Source organism: Anastrepha obliqua, chromosome 4, assembly GCF_027943255.1.
Source record: "Anastrepha obliqua isolate idAnaObli1 chromosome 4, idAnaObli1_1.0, whole genome shotgun sequence".
Taxonomy (NCBI): domain Eukaryota; kingdom Metazoa; phylum Arthropoda; class Insecta; order Diptera; family Tephritidae; genus Anastrepha; species Anastrepha obliqua.
The window spans coordinates 115,931,556-115,950,493 of record NC_072895.1 but is presented as its reverse complement, the minus strand read 5'-3'; the positions used below and the strand labels follow the sequence as shown (position 1 = coordinate 115,950,493).

General features: G+C 33.0%; 1 protein-coding gene, 1 long non-coding RNA gene and 2 other non-coding genes across 5 annotated transcripts; 2 read left to right on the top strand and 2 right to left on the bottom strand.

Moving 5' to 3' along the window:
• Positions 1–7,600: 7,600 nt before the first annotated feature.
• LOC129246483 (lysozyme 1-like) lies at positions 7,601–8,505 on the top strand. 2 transcript variants are annotated; one of them, XM_054885341.1, is made up of 2 exons: positions 7,601–7,875; positions 7,958–8,505. In XM_054885341.1, the coding sequence occupies exon 2, from the start codon at positions 7,986–7,988 to the stop codon at positions 8,415–8,417; it is 432 nt and encodes a 143-aa protein (XP_054741316.1). In that variant the 5' UTR covers positions 7,601–7,875; positions 7,958–7,985; the 3' UTR covers positions 8,418–8,505. The 2 variants fall into 2 exon arrangements, with proteins under 2 accessions (XP_054741316.1, XP_054741315.1); XM_054885340.1 differs by having other exon boundaries at positions 7,602–7,888.
• LOC129246485 (uncharacterized) lies at positions 8,445–8,984 on the bottom strand. The gene is made up of 3 exons (XR_008582468.1): positions 8,877–8,984; positions 8,704–8,818; positions 8,445–8,531 (listed from the first exon to the last, which is right to left on the bottom strand). It is a non-coding gene; the product is annotated as an uncharacterized LOC129246485 (long non-coding RNA).
• Positions 8,985–9,085: 101 nt separating this feature from the next.
• On the bottom strand, positions 9,086–9,157 carry Trnae-uuc (transfer RNA glutamic acid (anticodon UUC)). Its single transcript has one exon. It is a non-coding gene; the product is annotated as a tRNA-Glu (tRNA).
• An 8,857-nt stretch (positions 9,158–18,014) lies between these two features.
• Positions 18,015–18,086, top strand: Trnad-guc (transfer RNA aspartic acid (anticodon GUC)). The gene has a single exon. It is a non-coding gene; the product is annotated as a tRNA-Asp (tRNA).
• Positions 18,087–18,938: the final 852 nt, after the last annotated feature.

Below are 18,938 nucleotides of genomic sequence, written 5' to 3'. Positions count from 1 at the left end.
GCTTGCTAAAGCATAATTCGTCTTCGGCACTCGGATCAACACTCGGCACTCAACTTCATATTTTACATGAAGAATTATATGTACATACATAGGAAAACTGTTCGCAAATTTAGCCGCATTCGTTGACATTCCAACAAAAAAAACAAGGGGAACTATATTTTGCACAAAGCTTCCACAAAGTGGATTGGAGAAGTGATATAAAATTAATGGGCGATTATTGGAATGAGTGTATGAAGTTGAGGGCGATTTTATTGAATAAAAAAACTATTTCGTTTAAAATTTTACTTAATTTTATTATTTTTTCTTACTTTTCAACCAAATTCTATCATTGTTGGAAGCTCTTTAAGGAGCTTGAATTTCAGTTCAACAAAACTATAAAATGCTCTTGAATAGAATGGAATTGGCGTTGAATTCGCTGTGTGTGAAAAAATGCTGAACTCTCATTAGTGCGCTCTCAAAAAATTTTCTCAGCTGCGTCTGTCGGGATTAGAGAACAAAAACAAATTTTAATCATCGAAAATCACTTTATTGTTTTTCAAAATATTCTCAATGAAGATCTATAGACTTTTGCATGCGTTTGAACCAATTGTCGAAGCACTTTTGCCACTCTGAATGAGGTACCTCCAAAACATGCATTCTGAATGCCGCAACCGCTTCCTCAGGTGTCGAAAAACGTTGACCTCTCAGTTTATTTTTTACGTACGGGAATAAAAAGAAGTCATTCGGTGCCAAGTCAGGACTATACGGCGGATGACCTATTAAGGGGGTAGTATGGTATTTTTTTTTTTTTTTCATTTTTTTTTTTTTTTTTTTTTAAATTATTCTATAACATCTTAAGATTATTATGTGAAAGTTTGAAGTGCATTAGAGTAAAATTGACAAAGACACAAAGGATTAAGTATCTACCTCTCCAACCGGATTTCACGCTGCCGAAATCTTTAAACGCGTTTTTCTCACACTTGCCTTTTTTACGGTCGGTGTCCACTGTAGATTCATATCTACTGCACCGATTCTTTTCAAATTTGGTTTTTTTGTTTCTTTACTTTATTCACGAGGTAATGACGTCGAGTTTTTTTTTTTAATTTTGTCATGTTTTAAAACAACAAAGTTTTCAAGTTTTTTTTATGAAAAATCGGTGTTTTGACTTCAAAGCGCTTTAAGGGGGTAGTATGGTTAATTCGGTGTAAAACAAGCATATTTTTCGAAATTTTTTTTTGTCGACACAGTTGATTTATTCAAAATTTTAAAATTACTTCATTATAAAGTCATATTTAAAGAATATTGTGTGAAATTTTCATTGATTTTTATGAAGAAATGAGTTGGTGGCAGCGAATCTTCGCGGACGTCTCATAAAAAAGTTTTATTGCGGTGTCCCTCAGAACTCATTACTGGATCAACTAAAATCAAAAAACCAAATTGATTTCATCAGCTAATAAAGTTTCGCAGGTAACAACGTCGAATTTTTTTTTTTTTTTTTTTTAATTTTTAACTCGATGTTTTGGGTGCTCAAAAATGCAGTTGTTTGAGCCGATGTGTGAGAGCTCGCATTGTCCTGGTGACGAGTGATCCGTCTTTGGCGATTGGATTTCCTAATTTCTTGGAAGACAACTGGCAAACAAATGGTTGTGTACCACTCATAATTTACTGTTCTGCGTTGTTGTAGTGGTACGGTTGAGGCATGTCCAGTTTTTTCCGAAAAAACAGGCGACCATTTGCTTGGAAGTGCTTCGTGCGCGAACAAGTTTTGTTGGATTTGGCTCATCTTGAAACACCCATACAGTCGACTGCTGTTTACTTTAGGGCTCATACGCGTAAATCCATGATTCATCACCTGTCACGATGTCATAGACGTGTTTCGAAGCCCCGCGATCGTATTTTTCGAGCATTTCCTTCGACCAATCGACACGAGCCTTTTTTTGAGCGATTGACAAATTGTGTGGGATCCAACGCGAACAAATTTTTTTGACAGTCAAATGTTTATGCAATATTGAATGTATGCTGGTCCCACTAATGCCTAAGATTGTCTCAATCTCACGATAGGTCACATGACGATCTTGCAATATCAGTTCGCGCACAGCATCAACAACTGATTTTGGACGACCTGCACGAAATTCGTCTTGGAGTGAACTACGACCACGATTGAATTCACCATACCATCGATAAATACTGGTCCTTGATGGAGCTTCAGCGTCAAAAAATGAATTAAGTTCATCCATGCAATGTTGCTGAGTTAATCCACGTCAAAAGTTGTAAAAAATAATCGCACGAAAATGTTCACGATTTAATCCCATTTTTGGACCGAGATGAATCTTTTAAGTTACTGTAAACAACACAAATAGCGCTGGTATTTCAAAACGTTCTGAGTACGTAAAAGCCAAAAAATGTCAAACTTTGCGATACAGCTGTCAGTTGCCAGATTGCAACACCAGGGTTGCCAAATCCTGAAATATAAAAGGCACCCCTCGAATGTGCGCATGCATAGGTACTTGCTAACCACACAAATGAAGACGAATTTACGTTGCTTTTATTGCTATTATACGAATAGATAACTTATCTACACCTGCTTTAAACTATACTACTAAACTTAAGACCTCTTACGTTTTCTATAAATTTAACATTTTAACTAACAGAAAACAAATAAATAAAAAGTAAATGAAATAACTAGAGAGCCTGGTTAAGCCCGGCACTCGTAGGTAGACGAGCACACACACACCGTTGTATGGAGTGGAACTGTGTTATGAAAGTCTTTTGTTGTAGTTAAGGCTGCGCACATACATACATATGTGGCCCTATGCTTCACTATGGAGTAAAAGGAATAAATATACGAGGTTACCTAGGCTGATAAATTAGGGGGATAACTTCTGATTATGAACTGTCGGCAGACATTCGTTGATATTTTCAGCTGGTATTTTATATTATTTGCATTTTGAAGCACCTAACATGCCTTTAAGTTAGATAGCAAGCACTCAAGTGGACTATCAATTATAGATTTCCAATGCTTGTCCAGCAGCTTCTGGGCAAATAACAACAAAAATTAATCAAATGCTCAACATTCGGCTAACATTTTTATCGCATACAAGAAAACAATTTTTTATATTGTAATAGTAATAAAAAAAATAAAAAAATAATATGAAAAATCGCACTTTGCATTATGCGAGTACGTTCATCCACTAGTGCGTTAAAGCAATATTTTCATGCAATTTTTAAATAGGTTTTTTATTTATTTTTAATTTTCTTCACAAATATATGTTTATATTTTCATGTACCCACAATTTTCGCTTTTTTTCGCAACAAATGAAAAATCGTAAAATCGTAAGCGTGCAAAATTTCGCACGCTTCAGCGTATGTATATATGTATGTATGTACGAGTATGTATGTCGCTACTCGTGAATTTTGAATTACTGTAAAATATAGTATACATAAAAGAGGTAGTCAGTCAGCCGTCACTGCGCGATTCACACAAAGTTCAACTGCAGCTACTTACAGTACAAATGAATGACTGTAGGGTATGAAATCGCAATGTGCAAAAGTGCACCAACAACTTCGTTTTTGTTGCTCATGCGGGCCAATTGTAAATTTAAAAGTGCCTGTCAGCGCGTGTATCAGCGTATTATTCTCCATTGCCACTGTCATTATATTTATGTGTGATTTTTATTGCATTTTTATTTTTCGTCGCTTATCATTATTGGTTTTTTTTTCTTATTGAATTTTGAATTTTCTTTTTTATTTCTACTTTTTAAATGTTTGCTGTTTTATTGTACGTTTTCGTGAAAGTTAATAGTTGTTTTTTTTCACGTTGTTCCAAATGATTGTACGAAAATTAGAAAAAGCAAATCATGTGCATGGAAAATATAGGATAGAGAATATGAGTTCAGATTCAAAAAGAGAAAACTCGCCAGTTTTTCGGCCATTTGAGTAGATTTTCATGAGATGATTTTCATCGAGAGCTTCAAGATCGATTAACAGTTTAGTTCAAATATTTACATAAATATCTGAAAATTCTTTGCTTTTAATAGTAATTGTTTTTTTTTTATTTAATTGTTCTGAGTGTGGGCACTCGCAATGTCGATGTCGACTTTGAAAAGTCCCCAAAATTTTGTTACCACAAATTCTATTATAAAAATAGTGTTATGCAAAAAATTAAAAAAAATAATTTAAGTAAAAAAAATTCTAAACTCATCTTATAAACGAGGTTACGCACGTTTTTTACTCATCTTTGAGTAGTCAATTGAAGTTAACAACCAAAAATCTTAAATAATTTTTTAAATATTTTTTTTATTACTTTATGCTTTTTTCTTTAATTTTAAAATTTGTATATAATAAAGAAAAACAGAAATTAAAAATTTGTTAAAAACGGTAATAAAATTGTCTAATATTTTATACGAAAATAAAAAGACTTAAAACTTATAAAAATTAAAAAGAAAACTTAAAAAAACAATATAGCTCCTTCTCTTATATTTTGAATATTTAAAAAAAAAATTACATTTACAAAGAATTAAAACAATAAACTCAATAAAGAAAAAGTTTTTAATAATTTTTTGTTCTTTAATTTAAAATAAAAATAAAACAATACAAAACAATAAATAAAAATTTGCTTTAAGCACTTTAATAATTTCTACATAATAACGAGTCTTTATACAAAAATATTTTTTTTAAATAAAATATTTAAATTAACTTTATTTAAATTAAAACTAAGAAAGTTTTAATTTTTCTCTAATTTTTCTGTTTATTATACATTTATAAAAATTAAAGCAATAAAATTAAGAAGAAAAGCCTTTTAATAATTTCCTTTTTAATTTGTAAATTTGTACAGAAAATTGTAAACAAAAGTTAAAAAAATTGTTAAGCCTTTTATACAAAAATTAAAAAAAAAATATTTAATATGTGGAACTTAAAGCGTTCAAATCCAAAAAAAAAAAATAATATAATTATTTAGAAAAAAAATTATAATTTTTCCTTTAATTTTTTTTTACTTTTCTGTTTAAATTTATGTAATAAAATAAATTGTTTTTTTTCAACAGAAAATTTTAATATTTTTCTCCTTTAACTTTTTTTACTTTTCTTTTTAAATTTGTGTAATAAAATATTTTTTTTTTTTTAATTTTAATATATTTTCTTAATATTAAACTCCATTTTTTATGAAAAAATAAAAAGAGGAAAGAAATTGATAAAAAAATTAAACACTTAAACTAAAAACGAAAAATTTGTGAAAAAAAAAAATTATTTGTTAACTAATTTAAAATTAAAAACTAATTAAAATTTTGTTTTCTTTTAATTTAACGAAAAATGTGTGATAAAAAAATTATTTGTTAACTAATTTAAAATTAAAAACTAATTAAAATCTCGGTTTTTATAATTTAAGTATTTATAAAAATACTAGCAAACCCGGCCCGCTTCGCTGGGCAAAGACACGGCGGGTCCACGTTTTGGCATATATTTCGAGACCCTAGTCATCAATAGGTATGAATATTACCCCGTATTAAAGCACTTATCAACAGCTTTCATTTGATACCCATATTGTACATACACAACCAAAGGTTACCCGGGTCCACGTTTTGACCTATATCTCGAGACTCTATCTACCAATAGGTATCCAAACTATACGGAAACCATCTTCAATACCTACTTAACAATGTGTGTAAGTTTGGTTTAATTCGGTGCAAAGACACGGCGGGTCCACGTTTTGGCATATATTTCGAGACCCTAGTCATCAATAGGCATGAAAATTACCCCGTATTAAAGCACTTATCAACAGCTTTCATTTGATACCCATATTGTACATATACAACCAAAGGTTACCCGTGTCCACGTTTTGACCTATATATCGAGACCCCAGTCACGGAGCGGCATGAAAAATACTCTGTACTAAAGCATTCACCAACAGCTTCAATTTGATATCCATATTGTACGAACACATTCTAGGGTCCACGTTTTGGTCTCTATCTCGAGACCTTAGTCACAGAGCGGCATGAAAAATACTCTGAACTACAGCATTCACCAACAGCTTCCATTTGATACCCATATTGTACATACACAACCAAAGGTTACCCGGGTCCACGTTTTGACCTATATCTCGAGACCCCAGTCACGGAGCGGCATGAAAAATACTCTTTACTAAAGCATTCACCAACAGCTTCAATTTGATATTCATATTGTACAAACACATTCTAGGGTCCACGTTTTGGTCTCTATCTCGAGACCCTAGTCACGGAGCGGCATGAAAAATACTCTGAACTACAGCAGTCACCAACAGCTTCCATTTGATACCCATATTGTACATACACAACCAAAGGTTACCCGCGCCCACGTTTTGACCTATATCTCGAGGCCCCAGTCACGGAGCGGCATGAAAAATACTCTGTACTAAAGCATTCACCAACAGCTTCCAGTTGATATCCATATTGTACAAACACATTCTAGGGTCCACGTTTTGGTCTCTATCTCGAGACCCTAGTCACGGAGCGGCATGAAAAATACTCTGAACTACAGCATTCACCAACAGCTTCCATTTGATACCCATATTGTACATACACATCCGAAGGTTACCCGGGTCCACGTTTTGACCTATATCTCGAGACCTTTTTTTTTAATAAGAAGTATCCTATGTTACTTCTAACACCGCCAATAACATGTGTACAAAGTTTCATAATAATCGGTTAAGTAGTTTTGGCGTGAAAGCGTAACAAACAAACTTACATTCACATTTATAATATTAGTAGGGATAGGGATTGGTATTTTCGTTTTTCAAATTTATAAAAACTAAAACAATAAAATTAAGAAAGAAAGCTTTTAATAATTCTAAATTTGTAAATTAACTTGAACTAGTTTTTAGTTTAAAATTAGTTTTTAAATTTGTAAACCAAAAAAGGAAAAATTTAATATAAGAAATTAAAACATTCAAATAAAAAAACGAAACATTTTGTAAAAAAAAATTATTTCTGTTTGAATTTTTTTTTGTTTTGTAAAAAAAATTTGGGTTTTTTTACATATAGAAAAATAAAAAAAAAATGATATTATTTCCTTTTAGTTTTTTCTACATTTTTTTTAGTTTCTTTTTCATATTTCGTGCACTATTTTTTTCAATTTTTTAATTAATTAAAGAAAATATTGATTAGTTGAGAAAATTATCTTCAATTATGTTAAAAATAAGGAAATCAACTTAAAAGATCAGAGAGAGCTTCTTCTCATACACGTCTTCTCTATTTCCACAGCAAATAGAGACTCTCATACTCAGACTCTTCTCATGACGCTTCTAATTATCAAATGATTTTTTTGAGAAGCTTTCCTATAGCTTAAATACATTTGAAGGCTGGACATAATCACAATCTCAAAGTAAATATCGATATCGTAGCTATTGATCTAACGGTCCAAACTGTATTACTTAAGCTAGAATTTGTTAACATTTTCCGATTTGTTCTCAAAATTTCATTTCGAAAAATATCGCCTCTGTTGGAGCTAGCGAAAATGGACTGTTCTTTCGAGTTCTGTAATGGAAGTGTACACCCGAACGTTAACTCACAAATGGCAACACTCAAATGTGCACAAAGTTTGTCGACTAAATAATTCAGTGTTTTTGTATTTAATAGTTAATGTGTGGAAAACAACTGAGTTCTTCTCTAGCCTAAAAAAATTCTTTTAAACAAATTATCCAGTAAGAAATTTAAAGTTTGGAAAAATATAAGTTTGCAAAGAGAAAGAAGTCAGAGTTTTTGTAGTATTTTTTCCAATTCTGCTTTTTACTATACACTTGGGTTGAGAAATTGTTGCAAAATGCAAAGCAACTTATCGCTAGAAAAAAGTAATTAGAGACTTAAGTGCAGGCACTATAAAATCCATATTCTCCGACACCGAGTTCGTGATACTTTTGATTGAAAAGTAAAGCTATAAAGTAAATTGCAATTTCTCGTATTAAGGCACCTTCTATAAAAGCTCCACTTTTTGTCCATATATTTGTCAGTGTTCTGAGAAAACTTTAAACCGTTCAAATGGAAATTGCAATTAGTTTCGTCGCCGCTTTAGTCTTGGCTGCACCAGTTTCTGGTATTGTCATGAACCGTTGCTCGTTAGCTCGTGCGATGTATTGCTTGGATGTGCCGAAGGACCAGTTAGCTCGCTGGACCTGCATTGCCGAACACGAAAGCTCCTTCCGAACCAACGTCACTAGCCGAACTAACACGAACGGTTCTAATGATTACGGAATCTTCCAAATCAACTCCAAGTACTGGTGTCAACCTCCTGATGAACGTTTCTCCTACAATGAGTGCAAATTGAGCTGCACCGCGCTGTTGACCGATGACATCAGCAACTCTGTAACATGCGCTCGCCAGATTCTAAGGCAACAAGGTTGGACAGCTTGGGCCACTTGGAAATATTGCAATGGTACATTGCCAAGTATCGATGACTGCTTCTCAGCATAAAAAATTTATTTTAAAGTTGTTTGTTTGTTTTGTATAATATATTTCATTGTAACATCGAAAAATGTATAAAATTTGCTAATGTGGTGTACGAGGGTTGCTATTTTTATTTCTGGCCTAACAATAGAAAAATTAATATTAGTGGTTGTAGTAATAATCAATATAATTTTGCATAAGTTTAAACAAATTTTCGAAACACTTTGTCCGAACATGCAAAATCTTAGTGCTGCTCAGTATACTAATGTCCAAGTATGCCTCAATCTCACTGCATGTGACATTATCATCTTACCCAATCATTTCCGCTGGTATTGTATGGCAAACCTGGAATGTGTTGATGACTACTTCTGCTAGAGGATGGTGCTTACTCAACTTGTAATGAGTTTTTTTAAGGATTTATCTGGGAGCTGTAATTATAAAATTATTATCTCGTAACCTTTTTCTTTAAAATGTACTTTTTTTCACCTATTGCGCTTTCGTACGAATATCTGGTCATGCTCATAAAACTGGTATTAAGAAATATTCAAAGGAAAATGCACCAAACTACGAAGAAATTTTTTATTATGAATTCACTAAAATAATTTCAAAAATATTTAAAAATGCGCAAAAAATAAACAAAAGCACTATAAAAAATAATAATAAAAATAAAAACAAGTAATTAAAAAGAATCATACTTCCCATACCGGGAATCGAACCCGGGCCTTCTGGGTGAAAGCCAGATATCCTAGCCACTAGACCATATGGGAGGTAAATATTTTATGGCTCATTGTAACATATTAACCTTTAACATTACTTCTTCTAATGCACGTACTTACCGCTATGTATATTAACATAGAAATATTAACTCCTGCATACAATACATTGCGCTCTTCTGTCTACTAACAGCAGTAGTCTAAGTAACAAAATACAAGTAGAGAGTGAAAGATTGCTGCTACATCAACAACAACAGAAAGATTAGGTATGAATTAAAGAAATGATGGTTTTTGGATTTGGTTATATAGTATTTTATATTTACTTCATTTAATGATATTGCAAAAAAGTAAAAATATATATAATAAAAAAGCATTTTTGTAAAAATGAGACAAACTCATTTAAAAAATGCCTGCTTTTTGATTGGCTCAAGTTTATTAAACTAACTTGGGCAAGCGCCCCTTCCTATAATCTCCCACACATAGAAATATGTCAACCCTTTCCTTCGTCTCTACCAGCAGGTGTCTTATCGAATATTTTCTGTTACTGAACATCCAGCATCGTTAAAGAAATAGTGTGAGTTTGTAACTTTTTCCGAATATTAGCGATATTGAATTTCAAATTGGAAAAAATTTTATCCTGATATTTCAATCACAAAATTATTGCATCTCTGTGAAACTCTTTCTTAACCCTCTTTTAAAAATTTTGAAGAAATAAAAATGCCGCTCTATGAAAACAAAAAGCAAATCCTTCTGCATGTTAGTCACGTGCGTAACCAATAATTGTTATTGCTGCGCTCATAGCATATGAAATTATTGCAATAACAAACAGACAACAGGTAGTAGGAAAATTTTTTATGCAGAAACTCATGACAAGAAATTCGTAGGAAATTAAGTAATGAAAAATAGGTAAAGGCTGTGAGTTTGCATAATAAAATCTTAGGTGGCTGAGGGCTGAGGGCTGAGGAGAGTAGAAAGAGCAGGATGAGCATTGTGAGAAGCAAGAGTGATAACAACTAAAGCTAATATAAAATAAGTTGTGAACACTGAATTCCAATATATTATAATTGGCGCTTAAACCCTTTTTGGGTGTTTGGCCGAGCTCCTTCTCCCCTTCTCTTATTTGTGGCGTGTGTCCTGATGTTGCTCCACAAATTGCAATACATCGTAAAAAAATTAAGACCTCTAGACAATTTGTTGTTGTAGACTATAGCGGCACTTAGGCAAAGTGCATTTGAATTAGCGACTTGCATATAAATTGGTCAGGGTTTAAAGAGAAGAATTCTGAAGCAAGCATATAATAAAAATAAAATAGAAATATGTATGTATGTATGTGTGAAAATGTGTGCTTGATTGCTAGCGAGCGATTTGGTGAAGACAAGAACTGCATAATAATTTTATTTTCTTCTTTTTATTTATTTATTTATTTGGAAGCAATCGCAAAATATTATTCTGAGTAACGGATTAATTTGACGATAATATAAAAATATTAAAAATTTAGAATGAAATATGTGCGCACGCATGTATTAAAAAGTCATATAAATTTTTATTATTCTTTTAAAAAGAAAAAAGCAAAAAAACGAAAACCGCCAACCGTCAACCGCAATCGGCAATCAGAGCCCACTGCCTGCTTACAGAGTCAAAGCGAAGAATCGTTACACGTTCGCCGGTGCGGCTGACCGATTGCTTAACTTTAAATTTTTATTTTTTTACTTTCGTTTATGCATTTTTCCCCCAATACACGTTTTGTTGACAGTCCACACTTTGTAGAAATACTATAGTGGACACAATCGTTCGGCGAGCCGCCAATCGCCACTGTCACCTGTCGCTGATGGAATTCCGATTAACGCCTACAGAACAGAGCGCGTTAACTTTTCATTGAAGACTTTGTGTAAGTACAAGGCACGAAACAACTGAAAATTGTTATTGTTTTTTTTGTTTGTTTTTTTTCCTTGTAAACTTACTGCTTTTTGTATTTTATATTGTTGTTGCTTTGTTTTTATTATATTTTTTGTATTGTATCTCCTTACTTTGCTGTCACAGCACCAGCACCGTCGCCATCTCCAATGGATCAACAACAACAATTAAGCGTAAACTATTGAGCCCACTGTCATAATTCGCGCTTTGGAATTTCGATTTGTTGAAAAATAAATATCAATTGAAAAGGGGAAAATTTTTTTGAGCGGTCAATGAGCTACCGTTAAAGAAAAGTGTACTACCACTACCGCAAGTATGCATAATTTACATTGCTAGGTGGCTGGTAAACGAACTGGGTACAGTTTTGAAAATTATGCGAATCAGTATTGAAGATACTAACGGCAAGAACAAGCAAAGCCACAATAAAATGCATTAAATAAACGGAACAGCAATAAATAAATATTGGAAATGAATAACTGCATGGAAAATGAAGTTGTGGAAAAGAAGCGGCCAACTAACGGTCTAATGGGCGATTCATTGAACGTAAAACTGGTGGTATTGATATCGCATTTACTTTTTGTAGTGGAAAAATTTGGCTGGGCTATTTTTAATCTTATTTTATTATTGTATTGCATTTACTTTTTCTGGTTTGTTTTTTATAAAATGGAATTAGCTTTTATTAATAATGATAATGCGAACATAACTGATTTTAAAAAACGAATTCAAACATTTTCTTTTAGATTTAAAAAATTCACACGTAAACTTAAAAATGTATATATACATATTTCTTGTGCATTTTTAGAATTTTTAATTTTGTTTCTCACATTGGAAAACCCTTTTTCATTTTCTTTTTTATGGAAATATCTTTACCAGTTAGACATCAAAAATGGAACGACCTAACAGAATTCTAATGTGACTCAAAATTTAGGGTATAATCTCTACTTGGCAGTAAGATTTAACGGGTCTCATAGATTGCCATCGGACAGTGCCTGCTTAAGACTCCTCACCACTAATGAGAGCTGCGGCTTTGTTAGTCTTAAGTAGAGAGCTTTAACCGCCCACAAATTATAAACGGCACATTTTGCCCGAAAAACACGTAAAACAAAGGTATTAAATTTTTTACTATAATCAATTTTATTAAATTTTTTTAATAAAAAAAATTATTTTTGTTTACTGAATAAAATTTGTTTTAATAAAAACAAATAATTTCTGTTTACTTAAAATATAAAAAAATTCCAAACAAGACACACTTTGAAAAAAATTTAATACATAATTTTTTTCTACATAAAATAAAAAAAATACGCAAAGAGACGTCATATTTTGTTAAATAAAAAAATTAAAAATTTTCGAATAAAATTGAGTGCAAAATTATTTATAAATTATAAAGAAGGCATTTACAAAAAACACACACACACACACTGAAAAAGAAACTAACACAAAATTTTTTATTAAAAAATAATTAATTTTTATTAAAAAATAATTAAATTTTGTGTACTTAAGATTAAAAATTTTACTTTTTTTTGTTTAAATTTTAGTTTAAAATGTTTAGTAATTTCAAAAAAACATTTTTTAGTCTTTAAGCGGAAAAATAAAATGGTGGCTCCATTATAAATACAATTTTACTTACTAAAAACAAATAATTTTTTCCACTTAATATTTAAAAACATACGAAAACTAACGACATATTTTTTAAAATAAAAATTTGTTTAACAAAGCGCACACTGAAAAAAAGCCTTATATAAACTTTTTTAATAAAAAAAACATTTTTTTTTTGCTTTTGCTTACTTTAGTTTAAGTCATATAATTTTTAAAAATTTTTATTTGACGTCAAAAAAAATTTTATGTAAAAAAATGAACAGTAAATTTTTTAGTAATTTTAAATATCTTTGTACAGATAAAACAAGGTAAGGGTTTTAACTCAAAGACAGGCATAATACTTATATAATATTATATATTAATTCGTATCCAAATATTCGTGGCTCACAGTGCTATTGCCTGATGTCGATACAGTGAGCAAAATAAAAAAAAATTCCCTTGAAACCAACGTTACATGTGATTTGGCAGCACTGCATTATTTTCGTTTTGACAGTTCACAAACAAAACAAATCTAAAGACAATTTTTTGTGATCAAAGAAAAGCAAACGAGAAATATCTATAAAACGAAAATATATCTAAAAAATACAAAAACGAACAATGAACGATTAAATTTGGTAAGAATAAGCATAATCCGTAAAATAGCCCCACTTACTCGGATACTTGGAAGCACTAGCGTAAGCATGTCGCTTGTGGGTTGCGCAGCTATAAACAAAGGCACTTGGACATCGCTAAATTGTTATTGCTTTCGCATACAAATTTTTCGCTTGGCGAGCAGAGAAGTGGTGAATCGAAGACAGCTATTATTTCTTATGTTGTCTTTTTTTAACTCACATTACTCTTATTGGGAGGTGCTTTCTGAACTCTTTTTGAATTTCAACTTTCCTGTACAATTTTTTCGTTTTTTTTTTACATTTAAATTTTTGTAATACTTTTATGAAAATAACGATTATTATGTATAATACATTTTCTCAATTACATATTTAACGGCTGTTTAATTGGCAGTGAAAGTGAAATTTCGTTGACAAGCTTCTTCATAAAATTGCTTTTGATTACAATTTTGCAAAGAAAATTAAAAAAGCAAATAACTGATCTTAAAACTTAATGGGTCTATGCACTTTATAGCCCAACCAATTCCTATCCTTTCCATACAAAATCAAAAACCATAAAATGCATCAACTCACTCATTGGCTCACTTTATGTTAATATTTCTTTCTCCATCATCTAACTGCCTCCCCAAAAACTGACACTCTTTGTCAGTTATATGTCTGTGAGGCAGTTTTATCGGCAATGATAAACAAAACTGACAAAACAAACGCATTTGCTTACATGCCATGGACAGGTGAATGCAACAAAAGTCATGAAAATACACTTGAAAACTTGAAAACCGAAGGAAAACTTGTTTGTAATTTTTCCTAAAGTCCATTTTTCAATTTTAGTACATCAAATCGCGTAGCCACGCCTCCATGCAAAGCACAGCTGCGAAGACAGTTTTATTTTAATTTTTTTTGTGCTTACCATAACTCGCTTGCACATTTGTATGTGTGTATGTACGCGTGAGTATTCCCGGTACTAATTGCGTTGGTTTAGCATCAAATTAACGGCATTGGACATGACTTTATTACCTGGAATGAACAACTTGAACACAACTTAATTAATTGTAATTTATTAGGTTGTTGTGAAAGGTGTGTTCCTATTTATTTTTAAATGCAGATATTTTCTATAAAAAAACATAGGACATTTCGTATTCGGTTGCTGAAATACCTGTCCATATGAGCCAAAGATGAGCAGCATGCAAATTTACGACTAAGTCGATTCCCATAATTATCAGAATGGAAATGATAGAATTACAAGGCTTAATAGTTGGAAGTGAAGTTTTGAGAGTAAGTTTGACGTAACGTAACTTTTTTTAAAAGCTAGGAGAGAGAGCTGAGAGGAAATTGTCAAAAATGTCAATTTTTTAAGTATAAATAACAAGTTAGGTGAGGTTTATACAGGGTGGCTGATGAAAGCCGCTACCAAAAAAAAATTGAATAACTTTTTTTCTTTTTAAGTTATCTGTTCCATTTTTGTTTTAATTTGCAGATTGATCTTTAAAATTTATTAAAATGGATAACTGGGGCACGCAAACAAGAATTTGGATAGTCCGCCGCTATCACGCACTGGAGTCCGTAGTTTTGGTACAAAGAGAGTACAGGCGGAGGTTTGGCGGCGATCCCCCGAGCAGATGGACCATAATGAGACTGGTGAATAATTTTGCTGAGCAAGGAACAGTCGCAAGAAGGCCTTATCATCGAAACCCACCAGTTCGGACGGAGGAAACGATCGCTGCTGTAGCTGCAGCTATACAAAGCAATCCAAGGGTTTCAACAAGAAGCTTATCTGCTCAACTTGGTGTCAGCCGACAGTCTTTGCAAACAATAATGCACAAAGATTTATACTTATTTCCCTACAAAATTCAAATGGTTAACAAACTGAATGCAGCAGACTTGCCAGAAGATCCTGCAAATGGTGGAAGAAGACCGAAACATGTTAAACTGCCTTTTCATGTCTGATGAGGCCCATTTCGATTTAAACGGCAATGTGAACAAACAAAATTGTCGAATATGGAGTACTTCTAACCCACAGATACTCCACGAGACGGAATTGCATCATCTTCGCGTGACAGTGTGGTGTGCGGTTTCTTCACGCTGTATTGTCGGGCCTTATTTTTTTGAAGAAAATGGTCACACCGTTACGGTTACTGGAGACCGTTATTTGAAAATGCTGAAAGAATTTTTCTATCCAGAACTACGCCGAAAGAGAATTCCTTTCAACTCTGTGTGGTTTCAACAAGATGGGGCAACGTCTCACATAGCCCAGACTGTTAAGACAGAGTTGCGACGAAAATTTCCCAATAAACTGATTTCAAGAAACTCCGAATTTCGTTGGCCTCCCAGGTCGCCTGACCTTACTGCACCTGACTTTTTCTTGTGGGGTTTATGTAAACAAGAAGTTTATAAGGCAAAGCCAACAAATTTGGATGAACTAAAACAATCCATTCGGGCAACAATTGCGGCTATTCCTGTCGCAACTCTCAAAGCAGCAATGAACAACTTTTTACTAAGATGCCGCACTTGTGTCAACGAGCATGGGGGGCATTTAAATTCAATTATTTTTAAAACTAGTTAAGCTACATTTAATAAAATTTAATGACCTTCAACTTGAAAAAAAATAAATGAAATCCATACACTAAAAAAAAAGTTATTTGAGTTTCTTAATGTAGCAAAATTCATCAGCCACCCTGTATATTTATTGGAAGATTGGATTGTTGGAAGAGAATATAAACAATAATAGAAAAAAAGTAGGCATTGTTATTTCTCACTAGAAATTATCAACCACAAGGAAAAACTCAGGAAAAATAGCCTAAAGTGCATCTAAGATATATAAATATAAGGTATCTTTTTCCTCTTTCGCGGAACGAAAATGCCTAAAACGTTGCATGGCCTTGAAATTTTACTCTCCATTCCCGCTCGTCCATCGACGCCTACAAGTTTCACTTCAAAAAATATTTGTATAAACAATAACAAAAAAAAAAAAATTTTTAAATCTCAACTCCGGACTATAAAATTCTCTCAACATCGGTATATGTACATAGCCTTCTGTGTTCTCTCAACCGTGTCGTTTACCATCCAAGAGTTGTCTAGAGAAAGGCGCTTGAAGGTAGAGGAACGGGCGAATGCTTTGGGTATAGAAATCTGCATATGATCTAGATTTGGTCTACGGACTCTTGTCGTTTCTGCGTTCAATCTCAGAAACTCCAATGCTCCATCTCCTGGAATGCAGCGCCATAGCGCGGAAAAGGGTGAGACATCTTGGCGAACAGCAGCCAGAAGAAAGGCACATACGCTCAATCCAACCCAGCTCCATCCTGGGTTGAATAAGGGAATTGGGTCTAAAGGAGGTACAAGGACGAGTAGAGGGCACAAAAGACTCTGAGGTCGAAGTGCAAACCTCATAAAGAATCTAATCTAATCTAATAGAAATATACCGCCTCGAGGCACAAGGTATCTTTGCAATTTTGAAATTCTTCTTCACACCTCATCTAAATATAATGAAATTAATAACATTTTTAATAGTCTCCATCTTGATTTCGCCCTTCCTAGATCTCTAGGCTGGAATCAAATTACTTTTTAGTCTTAACTTTTAGTCCATTTGTACCGCTGGGCTGTAAGATTTTGTAACAATGAAATGAAAATATACGTCTTGGCGAATTTTCTCTCGAAATTCTGCGTAATTCTGTATTCTATTATCTTAGGCGCGCAATGACTTAAGCTGCGATTAGTCGTGCCGTACCTTAGCCAAAACCGTAACCATAGCAATCAGCTGTTGGGCATGAAAGAAAAGTTAAGGTGCGCACCATAACCCCGTAACCGTAAGCAGCTGTGAAATACTTTCCATTTGATATTTACGATAAAAATTCGAATATAAGAAATGGACGACGAAAAATTAATTGACTTAGTGGAAAATTATGACGAAATGCAAATTTTGATATTAATTCTACTTCAACATCAGTTGTTTATGGTTAAGGTATAACTAATCGACAATTCCTGTAATGTTGCGGCTGTGCTTATGGTTACGGCTATGGCGTTATGGCTACGGCACCCCTAATTGCAGCTTTAAGTTAGCCTCGCTTTCTAATCACCGAGAGGTCCACATCAGTGAGTAAACAATTTTGAAAGAATAGTTTTTTCTTATATGCTTCGAAGATTCAGTGGTGGATTAGTATTAAAATTGCTTGATTTTTTAAAAACTTCCACTCTTATTTTTATTAACGCAATATTTCTGAGTATTTGATCACTCAGGTCTAGAGCATTTAGTACAGGGATGTAGTTTCAAGAGTCTGGAATTTTCAGCCAGTATCGTCATTTTAGAACTCCAAATTCTCGGATTTCCCAAAGTCTTAAAAGAAATTTTCGTGAGTGAATGCTTCATGCAGGCTACAGTGGACGTTTGCAGGTAGCAATGCGCTATTTGTTGACATGGATTTTTATTGAATGTCCTTCAAGATAATGCAACCTGAAAAAATATAAACAGGTGAGAATACTGATACTTAGATTAATTATTAAAATTTAAGTTTAAGGCAAATTCAAGTGCTTGCCTACCTCCTTTCACATCCCTTTACCTTCCGAAGCTGCATTTTTATACACTTTAATCCTTTTCTTCCTGTTATACTACCACATTTAATGTGCTCGTTTTCCTTCAACCTCAATGCGCGTTGTTTCCCTTTTTCTTTTTTTTTTACTTTCCTGCTAGCACATTTTTGTTTTTGTTCTGTTGTCCTTCTTATCCTTTTTCAGAACTGTTAGCAAACGTAGTTATGTCTGCCGCTTTTGTACAGGTTTGGCAAGATTAATTTTAACAGTCCTCGGTAGTATAGTGGTCAGTATCCCCGCCTGTCACGCGGGAGACCGGGGTTCGATTCCCCGCCGGGGAGATACATTTTTTATTTGCGATATCCTTTTTTATATATTACAGCGACGAATTACTATTTATTCTCTACCTAATCTACATAATGTGTACCAAAAATGATCTCGTACTCGGCTTTCACACTTTTGTAGATTCATATGGTAAATCGGCATACGAAACTATTTCATCCTTGCATTTTTGATACAAGATGTATTTAGCAGTTCTATACAAAAAATAACGACAAACATTTTCGTGGAACATTTTAACCCTCTAACTCCTTCATGTATGGGTATTTTTTGTCCCTTTTGCGAGAAAATGCCGAAAACTCTTTAACGGAGAGATATGCAGTGTTAAAATGTACCACAAAAACGTTTGTCATAAAATTCTACTATAAGTCTCCCAATACACCAATCTCAAAATTCAATTTAAACGTTAGAAAAAAGCCAAAACGGAAAATGTGTAAGGGTTAATTTCTTCAGCGTGAATAGAAAGCATTGCAAGTTACAGTTATTGTCTCAAGAAAAAGTTATTGTCTCTTAAAAAGGAAAAGGCATGGCGTTCTTCCTTGATTTGCGGTCGCTAAATTTCATTTCATCATTCTCTTCATTTTTCTGTTTTCACAAACAAAATGAGTGGATTTTTTGGTATTCGAAATTGAATCGGATTCCCCATGTAACCCTTTGAAGATTATTCAATGAGAAGAGCAAAGTATGTCATGAATCATAAAAGAGGAAAAAGTGGAAGAAATAATTTATGTTAAGCATATTCGGCTGCAGTAGCCGAATGGATTGGTGTGCGACTACCATTCGGAATTCAGAGAGAACCTTGGTTCGAATCTTAGTGAAAGACCAAAATGCAGGAAAAACCTCCGAGTGTATTT